The 16964-nt window shown below is 42.9% G+C and overlaps 1 protein-coding gene and 1 non-coding gene across 2 annotated transcripts in view; both read left to right on the top strand.

The window, feature by feature from the left end:
* The first annotated feature begins 638 nt into the window (after positions 1-638).
* Iars1 (isoleucyl-tRNA synthetase 1) overlaps positions 639-16964 on the top strand; it is a 47713-nt gene continuing 31387 nt past the window's right edge. The window contains exons 1-11 of the mRNA XM_038334084.2: positions 639-735; positions 5310-5435; positions 6237-6393; positions 6589-6708; positions 8607-8689; positions 9886-10003; positions 11869-12016; positions 14177-14264; positions 14903-14963; positions 15561-15656; positions 16810-16932. Coding sequence (XP_038190012.1) covers positions 5317-5435; positions 6237-6393; positions 6589-6708; positions 8607-8689; positions 9886-10003; positions 11869-12016; positions 14177-14264; positions 14903-14963; positions 15561-15656; positions 16810-16932 — 1113 coding nt within the window. The 5' untranslated portion in view covers positions 639-735; positions 5310-5316. The remainder of the gene's footprint in view (positions 736-5309; positions 5436-6236; positions 6394-6588; positions 6709-8606; positions 8690-9885; positions 10004-11868; positions 12017-14176; positions 14265-14902; positions 14964-15560; positions 15657-16809; positions 16933-16964) is intronic.
* Positions 2597-2728, top strand: LOC119818173. Its single transcript, XR_005286074.1, has one exon. It is a non-coding gene; the product is annotated as a small nucleolar RNA SNORA84 (small nucleolar RNA).

Genomic DNA, 16964 nt, shown 5'->3' with positions numbered 1-16964 from the left:
TCTTCCCTTCTCTTGCCATTTACCGCATGACAAGCAGAAATCAGGTTAGCTCGTACTGTTCCCAGAAGTAACTGTGAGAAGTTTCAGTTGTGGCATATATTTTAGGTGTCGCAGCCGCGAATCTCAGTTGATAGAGTGTGTGGTTCAGGTGCGGTGCGTAATGCCCTGGCTTCATCCCCCAGCACCACGTAAAAACAGGCGAACTGGAGCATTTCTGTCATTCCACCACTGAGAGGAGGAAGCAAGAAGGTCTGAAGTTTAAAGTCATCCTTGGCTTCTTAGAGTTCTGGAGCCAGCTGGAGATACCTGAGACTCTGAGTCCAAACTAATTTTAAATGTCGTGAACACTGACAAATATTCAAGAATACTGACATAAGTACCCAAGATGAAGAGAATGGGTGTCTGTCCTCCATAGGCCAAGACTCAGAAACCAAAATACCTGTCCTCCTGGGGTAAGAACCTAGCCTGAAGGAGAGCAGACTGCAGAGAGAGCGCCGCTGGCTAGTGTCTGCGGTGAACGCGTTCTCCTTCCTCTGCAGTGACGCTCCCGACTTGCACCGCAGTTGTTCATAGACCAATCGCCACGCGTGTTGTTTGTGGGTGTCGGCTGGCACACGTTGATTGGACGGCCCCGAGCCGGCCTGAGCCTCGCGCTGTCAGTGTTGCATCACCTCCAGGCGCGGTTCTGGAGCGTGGTCGCCGGCTGCAACCTGGGCTCGCCCCGGGGTTCCCCAGGTAAGCTTCACCTTCCGCCCCTCCGGTTCCTCACTGCACCCAGTCTGGTCCGCAGAGCGAGGTTTGCATGCGTTACACCCACCACACTACACATGGTAGTGAAAAGGAGCACGCTGCTTCCCGCCGCGAGTGAGCTGCGCGCACTGAGCTCTTTCCAGAGGGCGGGTCTGGAGCAGAGTAAGTAACTGCAGAACTCAGACCAGCGCACAGATTCTGGCCTGCCTCATTAGGTAGAGGGCTGAGATCCTTAGAAGTCCCTCAGTCTCTTAGAGGGTCTGTGGTGGCTTTTAAGCAGGGCGGTGTGAGAATGCAGGGTGTTACAGTATCCGGGAGAACATAGAAGGTGGGTGAGGCCACAGCCAGGTTTAGGTATTGAAAAGGACTAACCTAGGTCACTGCCAGGTTTAGGTATTGAAAAGGACTAACCTAGGTCACTGCCAGGTTTAGGTATTGAAAAGGACTAACCTAGGTCACTGCCAGGTTTAGGTATTGAAAAGGACTAACCTAGGAACTGTTCTGGGTTCCAGGATTCTCTCAACTGTCCCGGGTTCATGCGCATTTATTCTTGGGTACCAAAGTGTGCTGTGCGTGGTGTACTTGTTCGGGGCACACAGAGTCTGGTAATGCATTTTAAACTCATCCCTGGCGACCGCACAGAACACCAACTATTCGGTGGGGTTGGAGGTGGGAAGAAACTGAACATGGACAGAGGACTTTACCCAAAGTACAATGAGATTTGTAAGAACCTGCCATATTGGGTCAGAAGATGAGGGCATCGTCGTGATCCCTTTCGATTAGGGTGTATGTGACAGTGGCTCTTGGTTTCCAACCTAATGAATTTATGGTTCTCATTTTTATTGAGTTAAGGAAATAAGCAAAAATAGTTGAAAAAATCATAAACCACGTGTAATACAATCTGGTGTACCTAAACTGCGGTCATGCTATGCGGTTAGGTCTATGATGGTGACATATGTACTGTACATGTACGATTCAAAAAATCATAAACCACGTGTAATACAATCTGGTGTACCTAAACTGCGGTCATGCTATGCGGTTAGGTCTATGATGGTGACATATGTACTGTACATGTACGATTCCAAAATATAGCATAACAACTGTTTATCCGACCCTTAAATCTATTAGATATGATATTTAATCTAAGGATTAATTAAAATACATAGGCAGATGCACGTAATTTATATGCTAATACTGCATTTTATATAAGAGACTTGAGCATCCTTGAGGCATGTGCCAACATGAGCAGCAGTATCCATGGTTGTTTCAGCATGCTTACTCAAGATAAGTTGAGATCTCAGTGGAAGTAGTGTAGAAGTAGCTGAACAAACAGGTGGCAGTGTGGTTCAGTTGGTTGAGTGCTTGCCTTGCCTGCAGGAAACTCTGGGTTTAAGCCTCCGCCCCTCATAAAAGCACAGCTGTGAGCTGGAAGTGGTTGTACACATCTTTAATGCCAAGACTTGGAAGCAGAAGCAGGCTGAACTTTGAATTCGGTGTCAGCCATTGTAAAACTCTGTCACCAACGCAAATAAACAAGAAAACAAACAAAATCCCCAAATGCTTGTAATACCAACAACACTCAGAGGGTAGAGGCAAGAGGATAGGGGGGGCGGGTCAGAGTCCTACCCTGCTACACATGAGTTCAAGCACCCTGAACTGTATGAGATTGCCTCAGAAGGGAAATGAAATCTCAGAAGAGGAAGCTAAGGCTAAAATGTCCCGAAGGAGTTACAGGCTAAGGAAGAAGGAAGGCTTGGATTATGTTGGGAAGGAAGAAAATGGGTGGCAGTTTTGTGCATGGCCTGGCAGTGTTGCTTGACCTTTCCCCAACTCGTCTGCCCCCACTGCCCTGTGGTTGCTGGAGGCTGTTGTGCAGGTACAGCTCTCCAGTGCATACGATGGGCTAGAAAAACCCTATGATTTATGCATGGCAGCTGTTTCTTCTCAGCAGCTGCCATAGCCCGGTCATTCCTCAAACAGTGTTCTTCCTCAAACAGTCAGTCAGTGCTATGGCAGCCAGCCTTTGTGTTTTCGAGAACAGTACTGTGATTCTCAATCTTCTGAGAACAGCGGAGACAACATAGAAAGTCCAGTAAAAACTAGCCTCTCACTTCCCAGAAAGTGTAGACTTCGTGTTCTCAACAGGTTGAGTGGATATCCCTGAATCATTAATTGTCAGGACCCCGTGTGAATGTTGTAATGTGATAGTAGCTGATCCAAAATGCCATGTACATCTTAGTAGGGCTTGATGATGTGCTCTGTTTGAAAGGGCTGTTTCAGGAAAGTGCCTACCTGTTTTTTTGTTTTTTTATGAAACACTTGAGAGACACTCAACTATGAAAAATTAATGATGTTTGAGAAAAATATCTTTTTTATTGTTATTACTTTGGTCATAAAAATTTCTTGGTAGCCTCAGCCTTATTCTGCTGCTTTTAGATCTGGTTGAGGTGTGCGGGACCTTCTCTCCTGGAGCCTCAGCTGGTGGGATTCCCGAGGACATAGGAGTCTGTCTTCTCTATTTTTTCATCATTAGCAATTCTATCCCCTCATCATTGAATTTTGGCATGGAAATCTGATCACCAGCTCGATTAGAATGTAGATGAGAATATGCACATGCATCTTATTAATAAATAAAGCAGGGGTTTTGTTTGTTTTGAGACATGATCTCAGTGTGTAGTTTTGTCTGGCTTGCAACTCAGTATATAAGCCAGGAAAACCTCGAACTGCCTGCCACTGCCTTCTAGGTGACAGGAGTAAAGGTGTGAACCACTATGCCTGGCCTAAAGGGTTAAAAATTTAAAAAAAGAAAACAAAGAGAGGTGAAGAGGTGTCTTAGTTTGGGTTTCTGTTGCTTCAGTAAAATACCATTACCCAAAAACAAGTTGGGGAGGAAAGATTTATTTGGCTTCTAACTTCTACATCGCTGTTCATCATCAGAGAAAATCAAGACAGAAACTCACACAGCAGGAACCTGGAAGCAGGAGCTGATGCAGAGGCAATGGAGAAGTGCTGCTTACTGACTTGCTCTGGGGGGCTTGCTCAGCCTGCTTTCTTTTTTCTTTTTGGTTTTTCAAGACAGGGTTTCTCTGTGTCATCATAGCTGTCCTGGAGCTCTCTCTGTAGACCAGGCTGGCCTTGAACTCAAAGATCCACCTGCCTCTGCCTCCCAAGTGCTGGGGACTAAAGGTGTGCACCATCACTCCTCCCCCAGCTCAACCTGCTTTCTCATAGAACCTAGGACCACCAGCCCAGGAGTGGCACCACACACAGTAGACTGAGCCCTCCCCCACTACTCCCTCATAAATCATGAGTTAAGAAAATGTTTTATAGACCTGCCTATAAGGTGGTCTTATGGAGGCATTTTCTTAGTTTAGGTCCCCTTTTCTCAGATGACATTAGCTTGTGTCAGGTTGACATAAAACTATCCAGCACAAAAAAAAAAAAAAAATGATTGAGGAAAGACATCCTTCTGGCCTCCACACGCACCAGCACTTATGTAAACACCACACACACAAAAGAAAAATAATAAGAATGCAAAAGTAAAAATAAAATAATTTAAAATTAAAAAGATAACTCACTGGAGAATGAATTCAGTAATTCTTCAAATTCAACCCCGAGAAGTCAGTCTAAGTGAAAGAGGGTGAAAGGTGGATCGTCGTTCATCTTAGGACAATACCCCAGCTGCTGAGTCACGTGCAGAGTGATAGCTGCTGCTTTGTACCTGTGAGCCGGCTCCGGTCTGACGTCAGACGGTAGGGAGTCTGGGGGGATGTAGAGAGTGGGCACCCCATTTGCTGCTGATGGAGTAGTTCCTCAGGAAGTTAGATACCGAGTTACCTGATCCACAAATTCCACTCATGCACAGACAGAAAACACGGCCGTGTGGAAGTTTGAACTTATTCTTCATAACCACCTTAAAACCTAGCTCACAGATGTGAAAATCGATGAGCTGGCAAACGGTGGCGGCGCTGTAGGAAGTGTGAAGGTGTTACAGCATGACTGACCCTTGGAAACTAAGAACTGGAACCACATGTAGATATTTCCTGCGAAATTTTCATTTTCTCTTTGTTTTCTTTGCGGGGGACTTCAAAACAGGTTTCTCTCTGTAGCCCTTTCTGTCCTGGAATTGGCTCTGGAGACCAGGCTGGCCTCGAACTCTGCCTCTGCCTCCCAAGTGCTGAGATTAAAGGCTTGTGCCACCACCCTCCTGGTGTGGGAATTTTATTTTATATGAACTATAAATAGGCAAATTGTTATGAGTTAGTAGTTCCTGGGAACTAACAAAAGAGAGTGTGATTGCTAATGGTTGTGGGGAGAATTGAAAATATTCTGAAATGAATAGTGGTGGTGGTTATATGCCTTTAAATATCCTAAGAACTAGCTGTCTTGCGTCGTTTAAAAGAGCACTCTGTAGTATATACATCATAACCCAATGAAGCTTTTGCTTTAACACACACAGTATAGACAGTCATGTGTATCTGTACTTCAGTAATATGTTAGCTTGCTATTCCTAAATTAGGAATTGCTATAACTGTAGCAAATTTGATTTCTCTTTGCAGCAACAGAATGGTCCAACAAGTTCCAGAAAATATCAGTTTTCCTGCTGAAGAAGAGAAAACCTTGCAGTTCTGGTCCAAGCATAACTGCTTCCAGGAATGCTTAAAGCAGTCAAAGAACAAGCCAAAGTATGTGACTTTCTGTGGTAGAGATAGAATCATTTCAAAAAATAGCTGTTTCTTGTATGGAGTTCCATAGTGCGCACACCCTTCATTCGCCTGTGAGTTCTCCAGTTCTCTCTCGCCTTGTTACACACAGGGAAGTCAGTAGCGAAGGCTGAACAAGAGAGTTCCTGGTGTCAGAAGTCATCTAAATGGAGTTTATTTATCACTTTCTTTCTTGGCAATTACTTTCATCTCTGCTTTCACTTAGCACCTCAAGATAAACTTCGTGGTTGATTCCTACAGTATTTCCTGCCTTAGTCTCTATTTGTAGTAAAGACTGATAATCTTGGATTGCTGGTTTCATTAGGAACCTTCCCTGTTTAACACTTTTATGATGGGTGTCCATGGCTCTGCTTCATTGATGCGCTAACTCAGGATCAGTCTTTTTGTTGGTGGTGGTGGTTTGTTTTTGTTTTTGAGACCAGGCTGGCCTTGAACTCACAGAGATCCTCCTGCCTCTGCTTGCTGATTGCTGGGATTAAGGCATGAGCCACCACCACCTGGCTCATCAGGATCAGTTTTAACTTGCCTTATGTCTTGGAGATAATGAATGAACAGATGACTGAAGAGCAGTCCCTCCCCCATCCCCTAGCTCTGTCAGAGTGGCCTTTCTGAAAGCAGGACCTCCAGTAAATGTCTAATCAATTATGTCTATTTCCTAGTCCTGCTGACCGCCCTCCTACCCTCCTGTATCTACTTGAAAGATAAATGTCCTGAATTTTTGCTGTTTTAAAATGACATACTGTATTTTGTATTATCTGTTAGATTTACCTTCTATGATGGGCCTCCCTTTGCAACTGGGCTGCCTCACTATGGACATATACTTGCGGGGACAATTAAAGACATAGTTACAAGATATGCCCACCAGAGTGGGTTTCACGTTGACAGAAGATTTGGATGGGATTGTCATGGCTTACCTGTGGTATGTCTAAGTCTCCTGTCTTGTTATGTTCTGATTTCCATAAACGTATTGAATTCTTGTCCATAGTATTATTTATTGTTTGGTTTCTCTGTAGAGTTTTTATTTATTTCTTTTAGCCATTTTGATTTCTGTTGTGGCTTACTTGTATTTGTTTCATAAGGTGTGACTGATAATCATCTTTTCTAATATCTTCAGGAATATGAAATTGATAAGACACTGGGGATCAAAGGGCCAGAGGATGTGGCCAAAATGGGGATTGCGGAGTATAACAGACAGTGCCGAGCAATTGTGATGAGATACTCTACTGAGTGGAAGGTATGCTGGGCGTTTTCAAAATAATGAATAGTTTCGTTTTGAGATGGGACTAGATATGACTAATCATTCTTTGTACTTTTTTGTTTGTTTTTGAGACAGGGTTTCTCTGTGTAACAGTCCTGACTGTCCTAGAACTAGCTCTTGTAGACCAGGCTGGCCTCAAACTCACAGAGATCCGCCTGCTTCTGCCTCCTGAGTGCTGGTGTTAAAGCCATGCACCACCACTGCCTGGCATCCTTTGCTTTTTATGAAATGGTCCCCAGAGTAAGACTGTCCATGTGAACTTGGGGTTCACAAGAAGGGCTAAATTCTCCTATGCTGTAAACATTAATCTCAGTCTTTCTTTTGGTGTCCAGTTTTTTATTCCTATAGTTTTTCTCTGGCCTCTTGTGCACTGTTATCCTCTCTGTAACAATTTCTCCATTTATATCCTTGTGTTCTTGGTGTTTTTCTGTGTCCTCTGGCTGAATATTCAAGTTCTTTGGCCTCAGTAGTCTGAGTGCTGGATGGACACACACACACACACACACACACACACACACACACCATTCTCTTCATTGTCTTCTGATGCAGGCTGTTATGTTTCCCCTCCCACAATGCTCACCTTAGGGCTCTTCCGTCATGACACTGAGTGCCTTTGGTTTTTTGGCACAAAGAGTCCAGTTTCATTAGCATGAAAGCCAGAGCTCAGTTTTCTCCCAACTTAAGTTTCTTGCCTAATGCAGTAGAGGGAAGTCCTGATAACTTGAACTCAGCCTAAATATAGATCTGCTTTTAAAATAAATTTTTTTGCTGCTCCCTTCTCCTCTTCCCCTCTCCCTTTTACCCTAAGACAGGATCTCACTCTGTAGTCCTGATTGGATTGGAGCTCAGAGATCCGCCCGCCTTTGCCTCCTGGGTGCTGGGATTAACGGCGTGCGCCACCATGCTTTTGCATTTTTCTAAAAATTCTTCACTTTGAGATTCCCGAAAGTATTCATCTAGTATGAACCGGCCCCTATGCCTTCACCTACCATTTTCCAGCTGCTGGCATCTTCGGTAACACAAAAGCAGATAGTTAACATTAACAAGATACTGTCCACTTGTACTACTGATCTTTGTGACCACGGTGTCTACGCCGGATCAGGCATTGCCTTCAGTGGCATGTCTTCTTTGTTTCCTTCGATATACAGCACTCATTTAGCTTGTCTTTGTCTTTTATGATCTTGTCACTTTTGGGAGCAGAGAGGAAAGGTTACTAGGGATTGGTTATATCTATGGCATTGTGCATGCCTGAACAAGTGCTGTTCTCTACCAATAAGCTATATCCAGTTAATTGTTTACTTCATTAAGATGCTGCCTGGCTGTCCAGCTCCCTTGGTGAAGTGCAAGTTTTGCTTCACCATTAATGAACTACTCATGGGAATACCATTTCCCGCATGCTTTTTCTTATGATGCTTTCAGCCATTATTTTTAGCAACTGTTGGTAAACCCTTCCTAGCTATAGTCATTTCTTCCATGTTTGCCGAGTAATGGTTGCAAAAGACTTAGCAATTAGTATTTGCTGGGCGTGGCGGTACACATCTATCATTTTAGTACTGGGGAGACAGAAAAAGGATCATTTTACATTTGAAGCCAGCTTGGTTTGTGTAACAACTTTCAAATCAGCCAGAGATACGTTGTGAACCCCTGCCCCCTCAAAAGTGCATAATGACTTAAGTAAATATTTATACTGATAAATAACAATCTCTATGTGTAAGAAATGAATGCTAAGAAAACTCGTTTCTTTATGTGTTGTTTAAAATATGTTTACTTGGACCATTATTTTGATTTCCCAAAATAGTCGTATAATGACAGTGAAAGTGAAAGATGCTCACGGCATCGTTCTCTAACACTGCTCTAACATTTGTGTTCTCAAGTCTACCGTTACCAGACTCGGCCGGTGGATCGACTTTGACAATGACTACAAAACTCTATACCCGCAGTTCATGGAATCAGTCTGGTAGGTTTATTTTAAATTGGAGGAATGATAAGCTTCCTCTTGGATTGGTCAGATGAGAGGTGTGCTTGCCTGATGAAGTTTGTTTACAAGTCCATTATTTGACTTTAGAACAAATATGTTTATCTTTTATATGTTAAAAAAAAGCCTTCTACATAACTTTTTCTAAAACCTTGAAAATGGCTTACCCCCATTTTTTTCCCTCATAAAAATGCTGTTTTAGGAGAGAAGTTTTTTTTTTGTTTTCTTTCTTTTGGCAGTACTGAGGACCCCACTCAAGGCCCTTACACACTGGGCAGATACTCTGCCACTGAGTTTTATCTCAGCCCTGTGGGAGAGCATGGAACTCATCCGTTATCCTTTTGTGGGCAGTGGCGCACACTTACCCATGCAGTGGGAGACTGATGCAGGGGTATGAGAGAGAGAGAGAGAGAGAGGGGGGGGGGGGCGCTTTGTTTCACAAAACAGAAAATGCCCTAGGGATATTGCAACTACAATAAAAGTTTTAAAAAAAGAAAAGCAGAATTTTATAAAAATTCCCACCAGTGCAGTGCTATACTGTTATCCAGTTGCTGGAGAAGTGAGCAGTCAACAAGAGAATTTGAGGTGACATTGATCTCTGGTGTTCTTGAATTTAATGGATTCATCAAAATATTTTAATCAATGTAATTTGTACTTTTCTAGAAGCTGCCTGTTACATAGTTTAAATAATGTTCCAGAAACCCAAAGAAAAGTCCCAAAATGCTAGCAAAGTTGGTAAAAAATGTTTTTATCATACCTCTAAGAATTTTAGTGTAAAATTATATGCTGATAGGTACAGATTTATATAGTTGATAAAGCTCTGGGCAGTGTGCACTAACATTAGCCTTTCTTCAACACTATGAACGTGATTCCTTATCAGAAGATGGTAGCCGCACCCCAAACCCAACCCTAGGCCTTGCACATGCCAGACATACTCTCTACTGCTAAGCAGTAACCGAGCCTTGATAATAACACTTTTCTGGCCTACTGTTAAATGTTAAACATTGTTATTTACTAGCGGGCTCCCGAATGATGCGTTGTTGTTTTTTTCGTTTGTTTGTTTTTGCTTTTTGTCTACTTCTTTATCAGAACACTGTAGGCGTTGGTATAAAAGTTGGCATTTGAAAGGCAGGTTTTGTCTCTGTAGTTGTAAAGCTCCCCGTCTTTTAACTTGCCAGGTGGGTCTTCAAGCAACTGTATGACAAAGGCCTTGTGTACAGAGGCGTGAAAGTCATGCCTTTCTCCACTGCTTGTGGCACTCCACTTTCTAACTTCGAATCAAACCAGAATTACAAGGTGCGTGACATGCTGAGTGTCGGCCTAGTCCATGATGATTGTTGACTGATTACAATTAAGGTGGACATTGCTAGTTGTTCCCAACCTCAACTGGTGGTGTAGACATCCGTCACTACTGAGCGCTGGTAATGCTGCAACATGTCTTGAGGAGGCTCTGCTAGGTTAATATGGGGGTATTTTCTTTCCACTGGATTCATCATGTGTTTTAATGTGATGGGTTCTTTTTGTTTGGGCATATTGTGTGCCTGCTCTTGTCTAGCTCTGACATAGTTTTTCCAGCTACTGTTCTTCAGGGACCTTGCCTTCAGTGACTTTATGTCTTTTCTGATACGTGTGGGTTTGGTTTTGGGGTTTTTGTGTGTGTGTGTGTGTGTGTGTGCTTTTTTGAGACAGGTTTTCTCTGTAGCTTTGATGCCTTCTTGGAACTTGCTCTGTAGACCAGGCTGGCCACGAACCTCGAACTCACAGAGAACTACCTGGCTTTGCCTCCCGAGGGCTGGGATTAGAGGCATGTACCAGCACTGCCCGGCTATAATAGTATTGTTTGTTAAAGGTTTTGGGAAGGAAGTCTAACTCAGATGCTGAGCTATGATTCAGAACTGTGTTAGATTTTTTCTCTGCTGCACAGGACTTGTGTCATTGGCACGACTGGTCTATGTCATCTAGAGGGTGAAGTAGAGAGTCTCGGAGAAATGAACAATCTCATGTCTTATGTGTCTGTACTCAGCCTTTACTTTTGCCAGTTTATATAACCCTAATTTTAAAAAGGTTTGTCACTTTTTGGAAGTATTATTCATGTCCAAGCTTGGAAATTGTTATATTTCAGAAGCATTTTATCATATGGTAGAGAGTGTTTTCCCTGTTAGATGGGGTGGGATTTTTTTTAAAAAAAAAAAAAAAATTTTGTCTCCTGATTGCCTCTGTTCTTGGCTCATGCATAATTTTTTGTTTATTTTTCGAGATAGGACTTCTCCATATAACAGTTCTTGCTATCCTGGAACTTGCTCTGTAGACCAGGCTGCCCTTAAACTCACATAGATAGATCCACCTGCCTCTGCCTTCTGAGTGGTGTGGTTAAAAGTGCATCACCACCACCTGCCCTTAATAAAATATTTTAAACACATAAAATTATACAGTATAATATACAGAGATAACTATTTCCCAAAACAGTTTTATTGTTTAACTTTGTATACTTACTGTAGATCAGTTCACTATAATGGTAAAATTTCCTTCTTGGTTTTGGTTGTTACCCTTAGTCTTTAATAGCTAAGCCATCTTTCATGTCCCCAAAATCTTCTATTCATTTTTCCTCTTGATACATTTTTTTTTTGTTTTTTGTTTTTCGAGACAGGGTTTCCCTGTAGCTTCTAGAGCCTGTCCTGGAACTAGCTCTTGTAGACCAGGCTGGCCTTGAACTCAGAGATCCGCCTGCCTCTGCCTCCCGAGTGCTGGGATTAAAGGCGTGCGCCCGGCTTGATACATTATTTTTATGTTACCAGATATCTTACACTGCATTTTTAATGTAATTGCTACAACGTTTTAAAAATGTAGAAATGGCTTAGCAGTTAGTTAAGAGCACTGGCTGTTCTTCTAGAAGACCCGGGTTCAATTCCCAGCACCCACTTGGTATCCCACAACTGTCTGTGTAACTCCAATTCTAAGGGATCTGATGCCCTCTTCTGACTTCCATGACATGTGTGAATATCCATAGCCATAAAATGGAATTTTTAAAAATTATATCAGGTGGTTTTTTTCAAGAGCTTATTTTTTATCTTAAATTTATTTTAGTTTCCTTTCAGATCAGTTCCTTATTAGTCCGTCCTTTACAGGTTTATAAAACACTACTTTCTCTCAATGTCTTTCAGGATGTTCAGGATCCTTCAGTATTTGTAACGTTCCCTCTGGAGGAAGATGAAAACACATCCTTAGTTGCTTGGACGACCACTCCTTGGACTTTGCCTAGTAATCTTGCCCTGTGTGTCAATCCAGAAATACAGTATGTGAAGATCAAAGGTAAGTACTGGGCTAGTTACTTGTGATTGATAAAGATAAAAGAATTTTATGTAGATATACAAGCTTACATTAATTTTGGGGGTAAAACAGTTTTATGTGAAAATTTTACTAAAGGTAAGCTGTAAGGGCAGGTATGGTGAACACCTGTCTCAGCACACAATAAATTGGTGGAAATATTGTAAGTTTGAGGCAACCCTGAGAAACATAGCAAGATCCTGTCTCAATACTAGAGGGGAGCCGGGCGGTGGTGGCGCACGCCTTTAATCCCAGCACTCGGGAGGCAGAGGCAGGCGGATCTCTGTGAGTTCGAGACCAGCCTGGTCTACAAGAGCTAGCTCCAGGACAGGCTCTAAAGCTGCAGAGAAACCCTGTCTCGAAAAACCAAAAAAAAAAAAAAAAAAAAAAAAAATACTAGAGGGGTAAACTGGGCGGTGGTGGTGTGCTCCATTAATCCCAGCACTCTGGAGGCAGAGGCAGGTGGATCTCTGAGATCAAGGTCTACAGAGTGAGTTCAAGGACAGGCTCCAAAGCCACATGGAGAAACCAAAACAAACCTCGAAAAACCAAAACAAAAAAACTAGACAGTTGGGGGAGGGAAAAAGAAAGGAGAAAGCATAGAAAAGAAAAGAAAGGCAGCCTGGAAAGTTGTTTCATTTCTGTTTGAAAGTGACACGGATTTTTTATAATTTCCAATTTTAACGTAATTTTGGTGCATCGTTCCCCTATTTTGCAGTAGAGAATTCTTATATTCTCAACTATGTCTTTTCTTAGAGATTTATATGAAATATGGTGGTAGATACTTCCTGAGCAAATATTGCTTCCATATTTGGAGAAATTACACGGAGGAAAAGAGAGAGAAACACATTGGTCAGGGCAAGGGTCTGGAACACCTGCTTTGGAAGCAGTATGGCATTTCCTCTGGAGTTAAACATAGAGTTACCTAATAGTTTGCCTTGGAATTGAAAGCAGTATCTGGGTTTGGCAGCATGTGTCCCAAATCCTCATTCTTGGGATGCTGGAGAATAAAGAGTTTGAGGCCAACCCTTGGCTACCTGAGACCTTGTTTCCCAAAAGGGAAAAAAAGGAATGAGAGCAGTGAAAACAGGTGCTTGTTCAGATACTGCTACCCCTGTGTTTGTGTCAGCACTGTTCACGGGGGGAGGGAGGGAGGGAGGGAGGGAGAGAGAGAGAGAGAGAGAGAGAGAGAGAGAGAGAGAGAGAGAGCGAGCGAGCATGTGGCATGGGGTGAGCTGTCTATTTGGTTTCTTCCTGAACCCTGGAGATGCCTGTTGGCCATGGCTGTTGCCCATAGGGGATCTTGGCTCTGGAGTCTGTAGCTGCTTCTCTGAGGGGGTTATGATGCCATTGAAGCTACTTTCCTATATACCCATGAGCGTGAGCCTGGCACATTAAGGGCTTTCTGATGTTTCAAATCTAACTCGTGTTTGTGCATTACACACACACCACTCATATGTTCCCCTGCTGTTGATGGTAGTCACAGTATGTTAAGTGCACACATGCTGGAAGAGCACCTGAGTCTCAGCTTATGCTCGTCCAAAGATGAAGAGAACCTAGCACATCTCACCCACCGACGACTGTGTGTAAAACATCATCTGGGTGACCAGACACAGCGGTGAAGCCATCTGAGGGTATGAGCTCACAGAAACTGTGGCTCTGTGAATTATCTGAGCTGTTAATGTTAAGTTTGGGTGGAAGGTGCTTGTTAGTTTTGAGACAGGATCTCACCGTTTAGTGCTTATTGGTCTAGAACTCACTATGTGGACCAGGCTGGAGATGAACCTCCAAGATGCTGGGATTAAAAGCATGTACTACCATGACTGACTTAATGTTAGGATTTTATTTTATTTTATTTCATTTTTAACATTAACATATATTACCTTTAGAAAGAGAAGATAAAGGTTAATTTTCCAATGTGGACTTGGATGCAATTAATAACAGCCACCCACCCTGCTGTCTTTGATGTCTTTGGCACATCTGGGTAGCAGTGCTCCCTAGCTTTGCAGCATCCTCTGTGAGTCCAGGGTACACAGTAGATACAGGTGGCACAAGCTTCTTGGCACAAGAGATATACCTGGTGTATGTCTTCATAGTCACCTAGTGTGAATGTCACTAATGTGCTCTTTTCCTTCATTATCATAGATGTTGCCAGGGGAAAATTGTTCATTTTAATGGAAGCCAGATTATCGGCCCTCTATAAACTAGAAAGTGACTACGAGATCCTTGAAAGGTGAGTGTTCATACAATGAGGTGTGTGGTCTGTCTCTGGTTTTAAAAGAGACAAGTCTTCATCATCCTAAAACTGTACTGTGTAAGTTGAGTTTTAGGTACTAAATATGTTTTAAGTCACAAATTTCTGCATTTGTGACAATAACTGCAAGCCTCAGGCGATAGTGGCTTACTCTGGCTACAGCTTCATTACTTTAATTGATTGGGGTGTGTGCATGTGTGTGCCACCATGTGGTTGCTGGGAATTGAACTCAGGACCTCTGGAAGATCATCCAGTGCTCTTAACCTGAGCTATCTCTCTAGCCCAGTGTGTGTATGTGTCCATCCGTGCGCATTATGTGTGGGTGGGTATGCACATGTATGCCATAGGTAAACATATCACGTGTCTTCCTGAGTCATTCTCCTTGTTAGTCTTGAGGTGACTCTCTCTCCAAACTTGGGCTCCTAGTTTAAGTTAAGTCTGCAAGTCCTGCGGATCCCCATGTTTCCTCTTCTCCAGCTCTGGGATCCCAGGTGGAAAGCACCATGCCCAGCTTTTCACGTGTGTTTCAGGGATCCAGACTCTAGTACTCATTTTATTCACTGAACCATCTCCCTGGCTTTATTGCTTCCCTTTATGGACTTATCTTCCTTTTCAAGGTTTCCTGGAGCCTCTCTCAAAGGCAAGAAATATAAGCCATTGTTTGACTACTTTATTAGGGTAAGTTTGGAAGTGTTATGCTGTGCTTTCTACATTCGTTTCTTTGATGATAGGACTAAGGTGATGAGTGGGACTCACATGGCCACTTTATTATATTGTTTTTGTGTGTCTGAACCCAAAATTCTGCATTAGTATTAGAAAATTGCTTTTTCTTTGAATTAATTAGTATTCTCTCACTGACCAGCTTGCTAATCACATCTCTGAACTGGCCTTTTCCTTTCCCCTATCTCTAATTTTGCTATAACATTGTGTCCTGATTTAAAATATCCTTTGCTTTTCTGTCATTACTGAATTTAGTTCACTTTCAGGTCACCCCCCCCCTTTGTGTGTGTGTGTGTGTGTGTGTGTGTGTGTGTGTGTGTGTGTGTGTGTTTGATTACTTTCCACTTTTAATTACTGAGGTAGAGTCTTTTGCTGAGCCTGAAGCTTACCAGGTCCATTAGTCTGTCTTGCCAAGCTTTTCCCAGGGACTTCCATCTCTACTTCTGCATTTGTCTTTCTAGTTTGAATTTTGTCTTTTCCATTTACATGGTGAACAGTTAGTTCCAGGCATTCTCCCTGTGTTTCATCTAAGGCTTTGCAACCTTTCTTTTCCAGTATAAAGAGAGCGGGGCCTTCACCGTGCTTGTTGACCACTATGTGAAGGATGAAGAAGGCACAGGAGTTGTGCACCAGGCCCCTTACTTTGGTGCTGTGAGTAGCATAATCTTGCAGATGTGTTTATGAGAAGTTAATGGCAGTGGCCTCTTTGCTGGGATGCTGAGTCACCAGTCTCATTAAGTATCTCCCAATTGCCAAGACCAATAGAGTCAGCTTTTTTCTGGCCCTTTGCCCCCGAAGAGAGCATGGAAAACTTGGCATCTGCAGTCCCCATTCTTCTTGTTAGTTTTTGGAAGCAGGTCAAACCTTGAGCTATTTTAAATTCTAGTACTGCTGTCTACCCTTCTGGTAGCTTCCTTGCTGAGGTTAAATGTGCAAATGCAATGAAGTGCTCAGCGGCAGTCGCATGGAACATTGCTCTTTGGATTCACTTCTGAAGCATCATACTGTGACCTAGGAAAGCTCTGCACCTGGAGCCTCTACTGAGTGACAGTAAATGCTCAACTTGAGATCGTACTGTCATCCTTCGGAGTCTCTTGATAGAACGCCTAGCTATATGTCCAGCAACCATTGTCTCTTCCATCTAAATGGACTGTCCTTCATCATATGAAGATATGCATATATATTATTACAAATAAAAATTGACAGCTTGGCAGTGGTGGCGCACGCCTTTAGTCCCAGCACTCAGGAGGCAGAGACAGGTGGATCTCAGTGAGTTCGAGGCCAACACGGTCTACAGAGTGAGTTCGAGGACAGGCTCCAACACTACAAAGAAAAATGTCTTCAAAAACAAAACCAAAAAAATTAACTCAGTAGGGGATTTTTGTTTTACTTTGTTGTTATCTTGGTGGTTTTGTTTAGTTTTGTGTTTTTGTTTTGTTTTTTGGTTATTTTTGTTGTCTTCCTTGTTACCTAGCTTCTCTGGGACTGTGGGTTGTAGCCTGGTTATATCCTTTGCCTCACGTCCAATATCTACTTGTGAGTGAGTACATACTGTGTTTATCTTTCTGAGTCTGGGTTACCTCACTCAGGATGACTTCTTCTAGTTCCATCCTTTTGAGGCCCAGATTCTATGGGTGGTCTTTAGTCACCTCAAGTTAGAAGGAGAAGGTTAATTAGATGCATATAAGATAGTATTGTAAAATTATCTTACAAATCTATATAAACCCAGGGTTTTCTCTTTCCTCATGCATGTACTTACACTTCCAAATCCCTCCCGCCCCTCTGCCTGTTCCTGTTTTCTCAGGATGACCATCGGGTCTGTATGGACTTCAACATCATTCAGAAAGACTCAACCCCCGTCTGCCCTGTGGATGCTTCCGGCTGCTTCACAGAAGAAGTGACACATTTTGTGGGACAGTACGTGAAGGTCCGTGGCTCGTGTACATAGAAGGGTGTTAG

Source organism: Arvicola amphibius, chromosome 6 (genome assembly GCF_903992535.2).
Source record: "Arvicola amphibius chromosome 6, mArvAmp1.2, whole genome shotgun sequence".
NCBI lineage: Eukaryota > Metazoa > Chordata > Mammalia > Rodentia > Cricetidae > Arvicola > Arvicola amphibius.
This window is presented reverse-complemented; position numbering and strand designations above follow the sequence as displayed.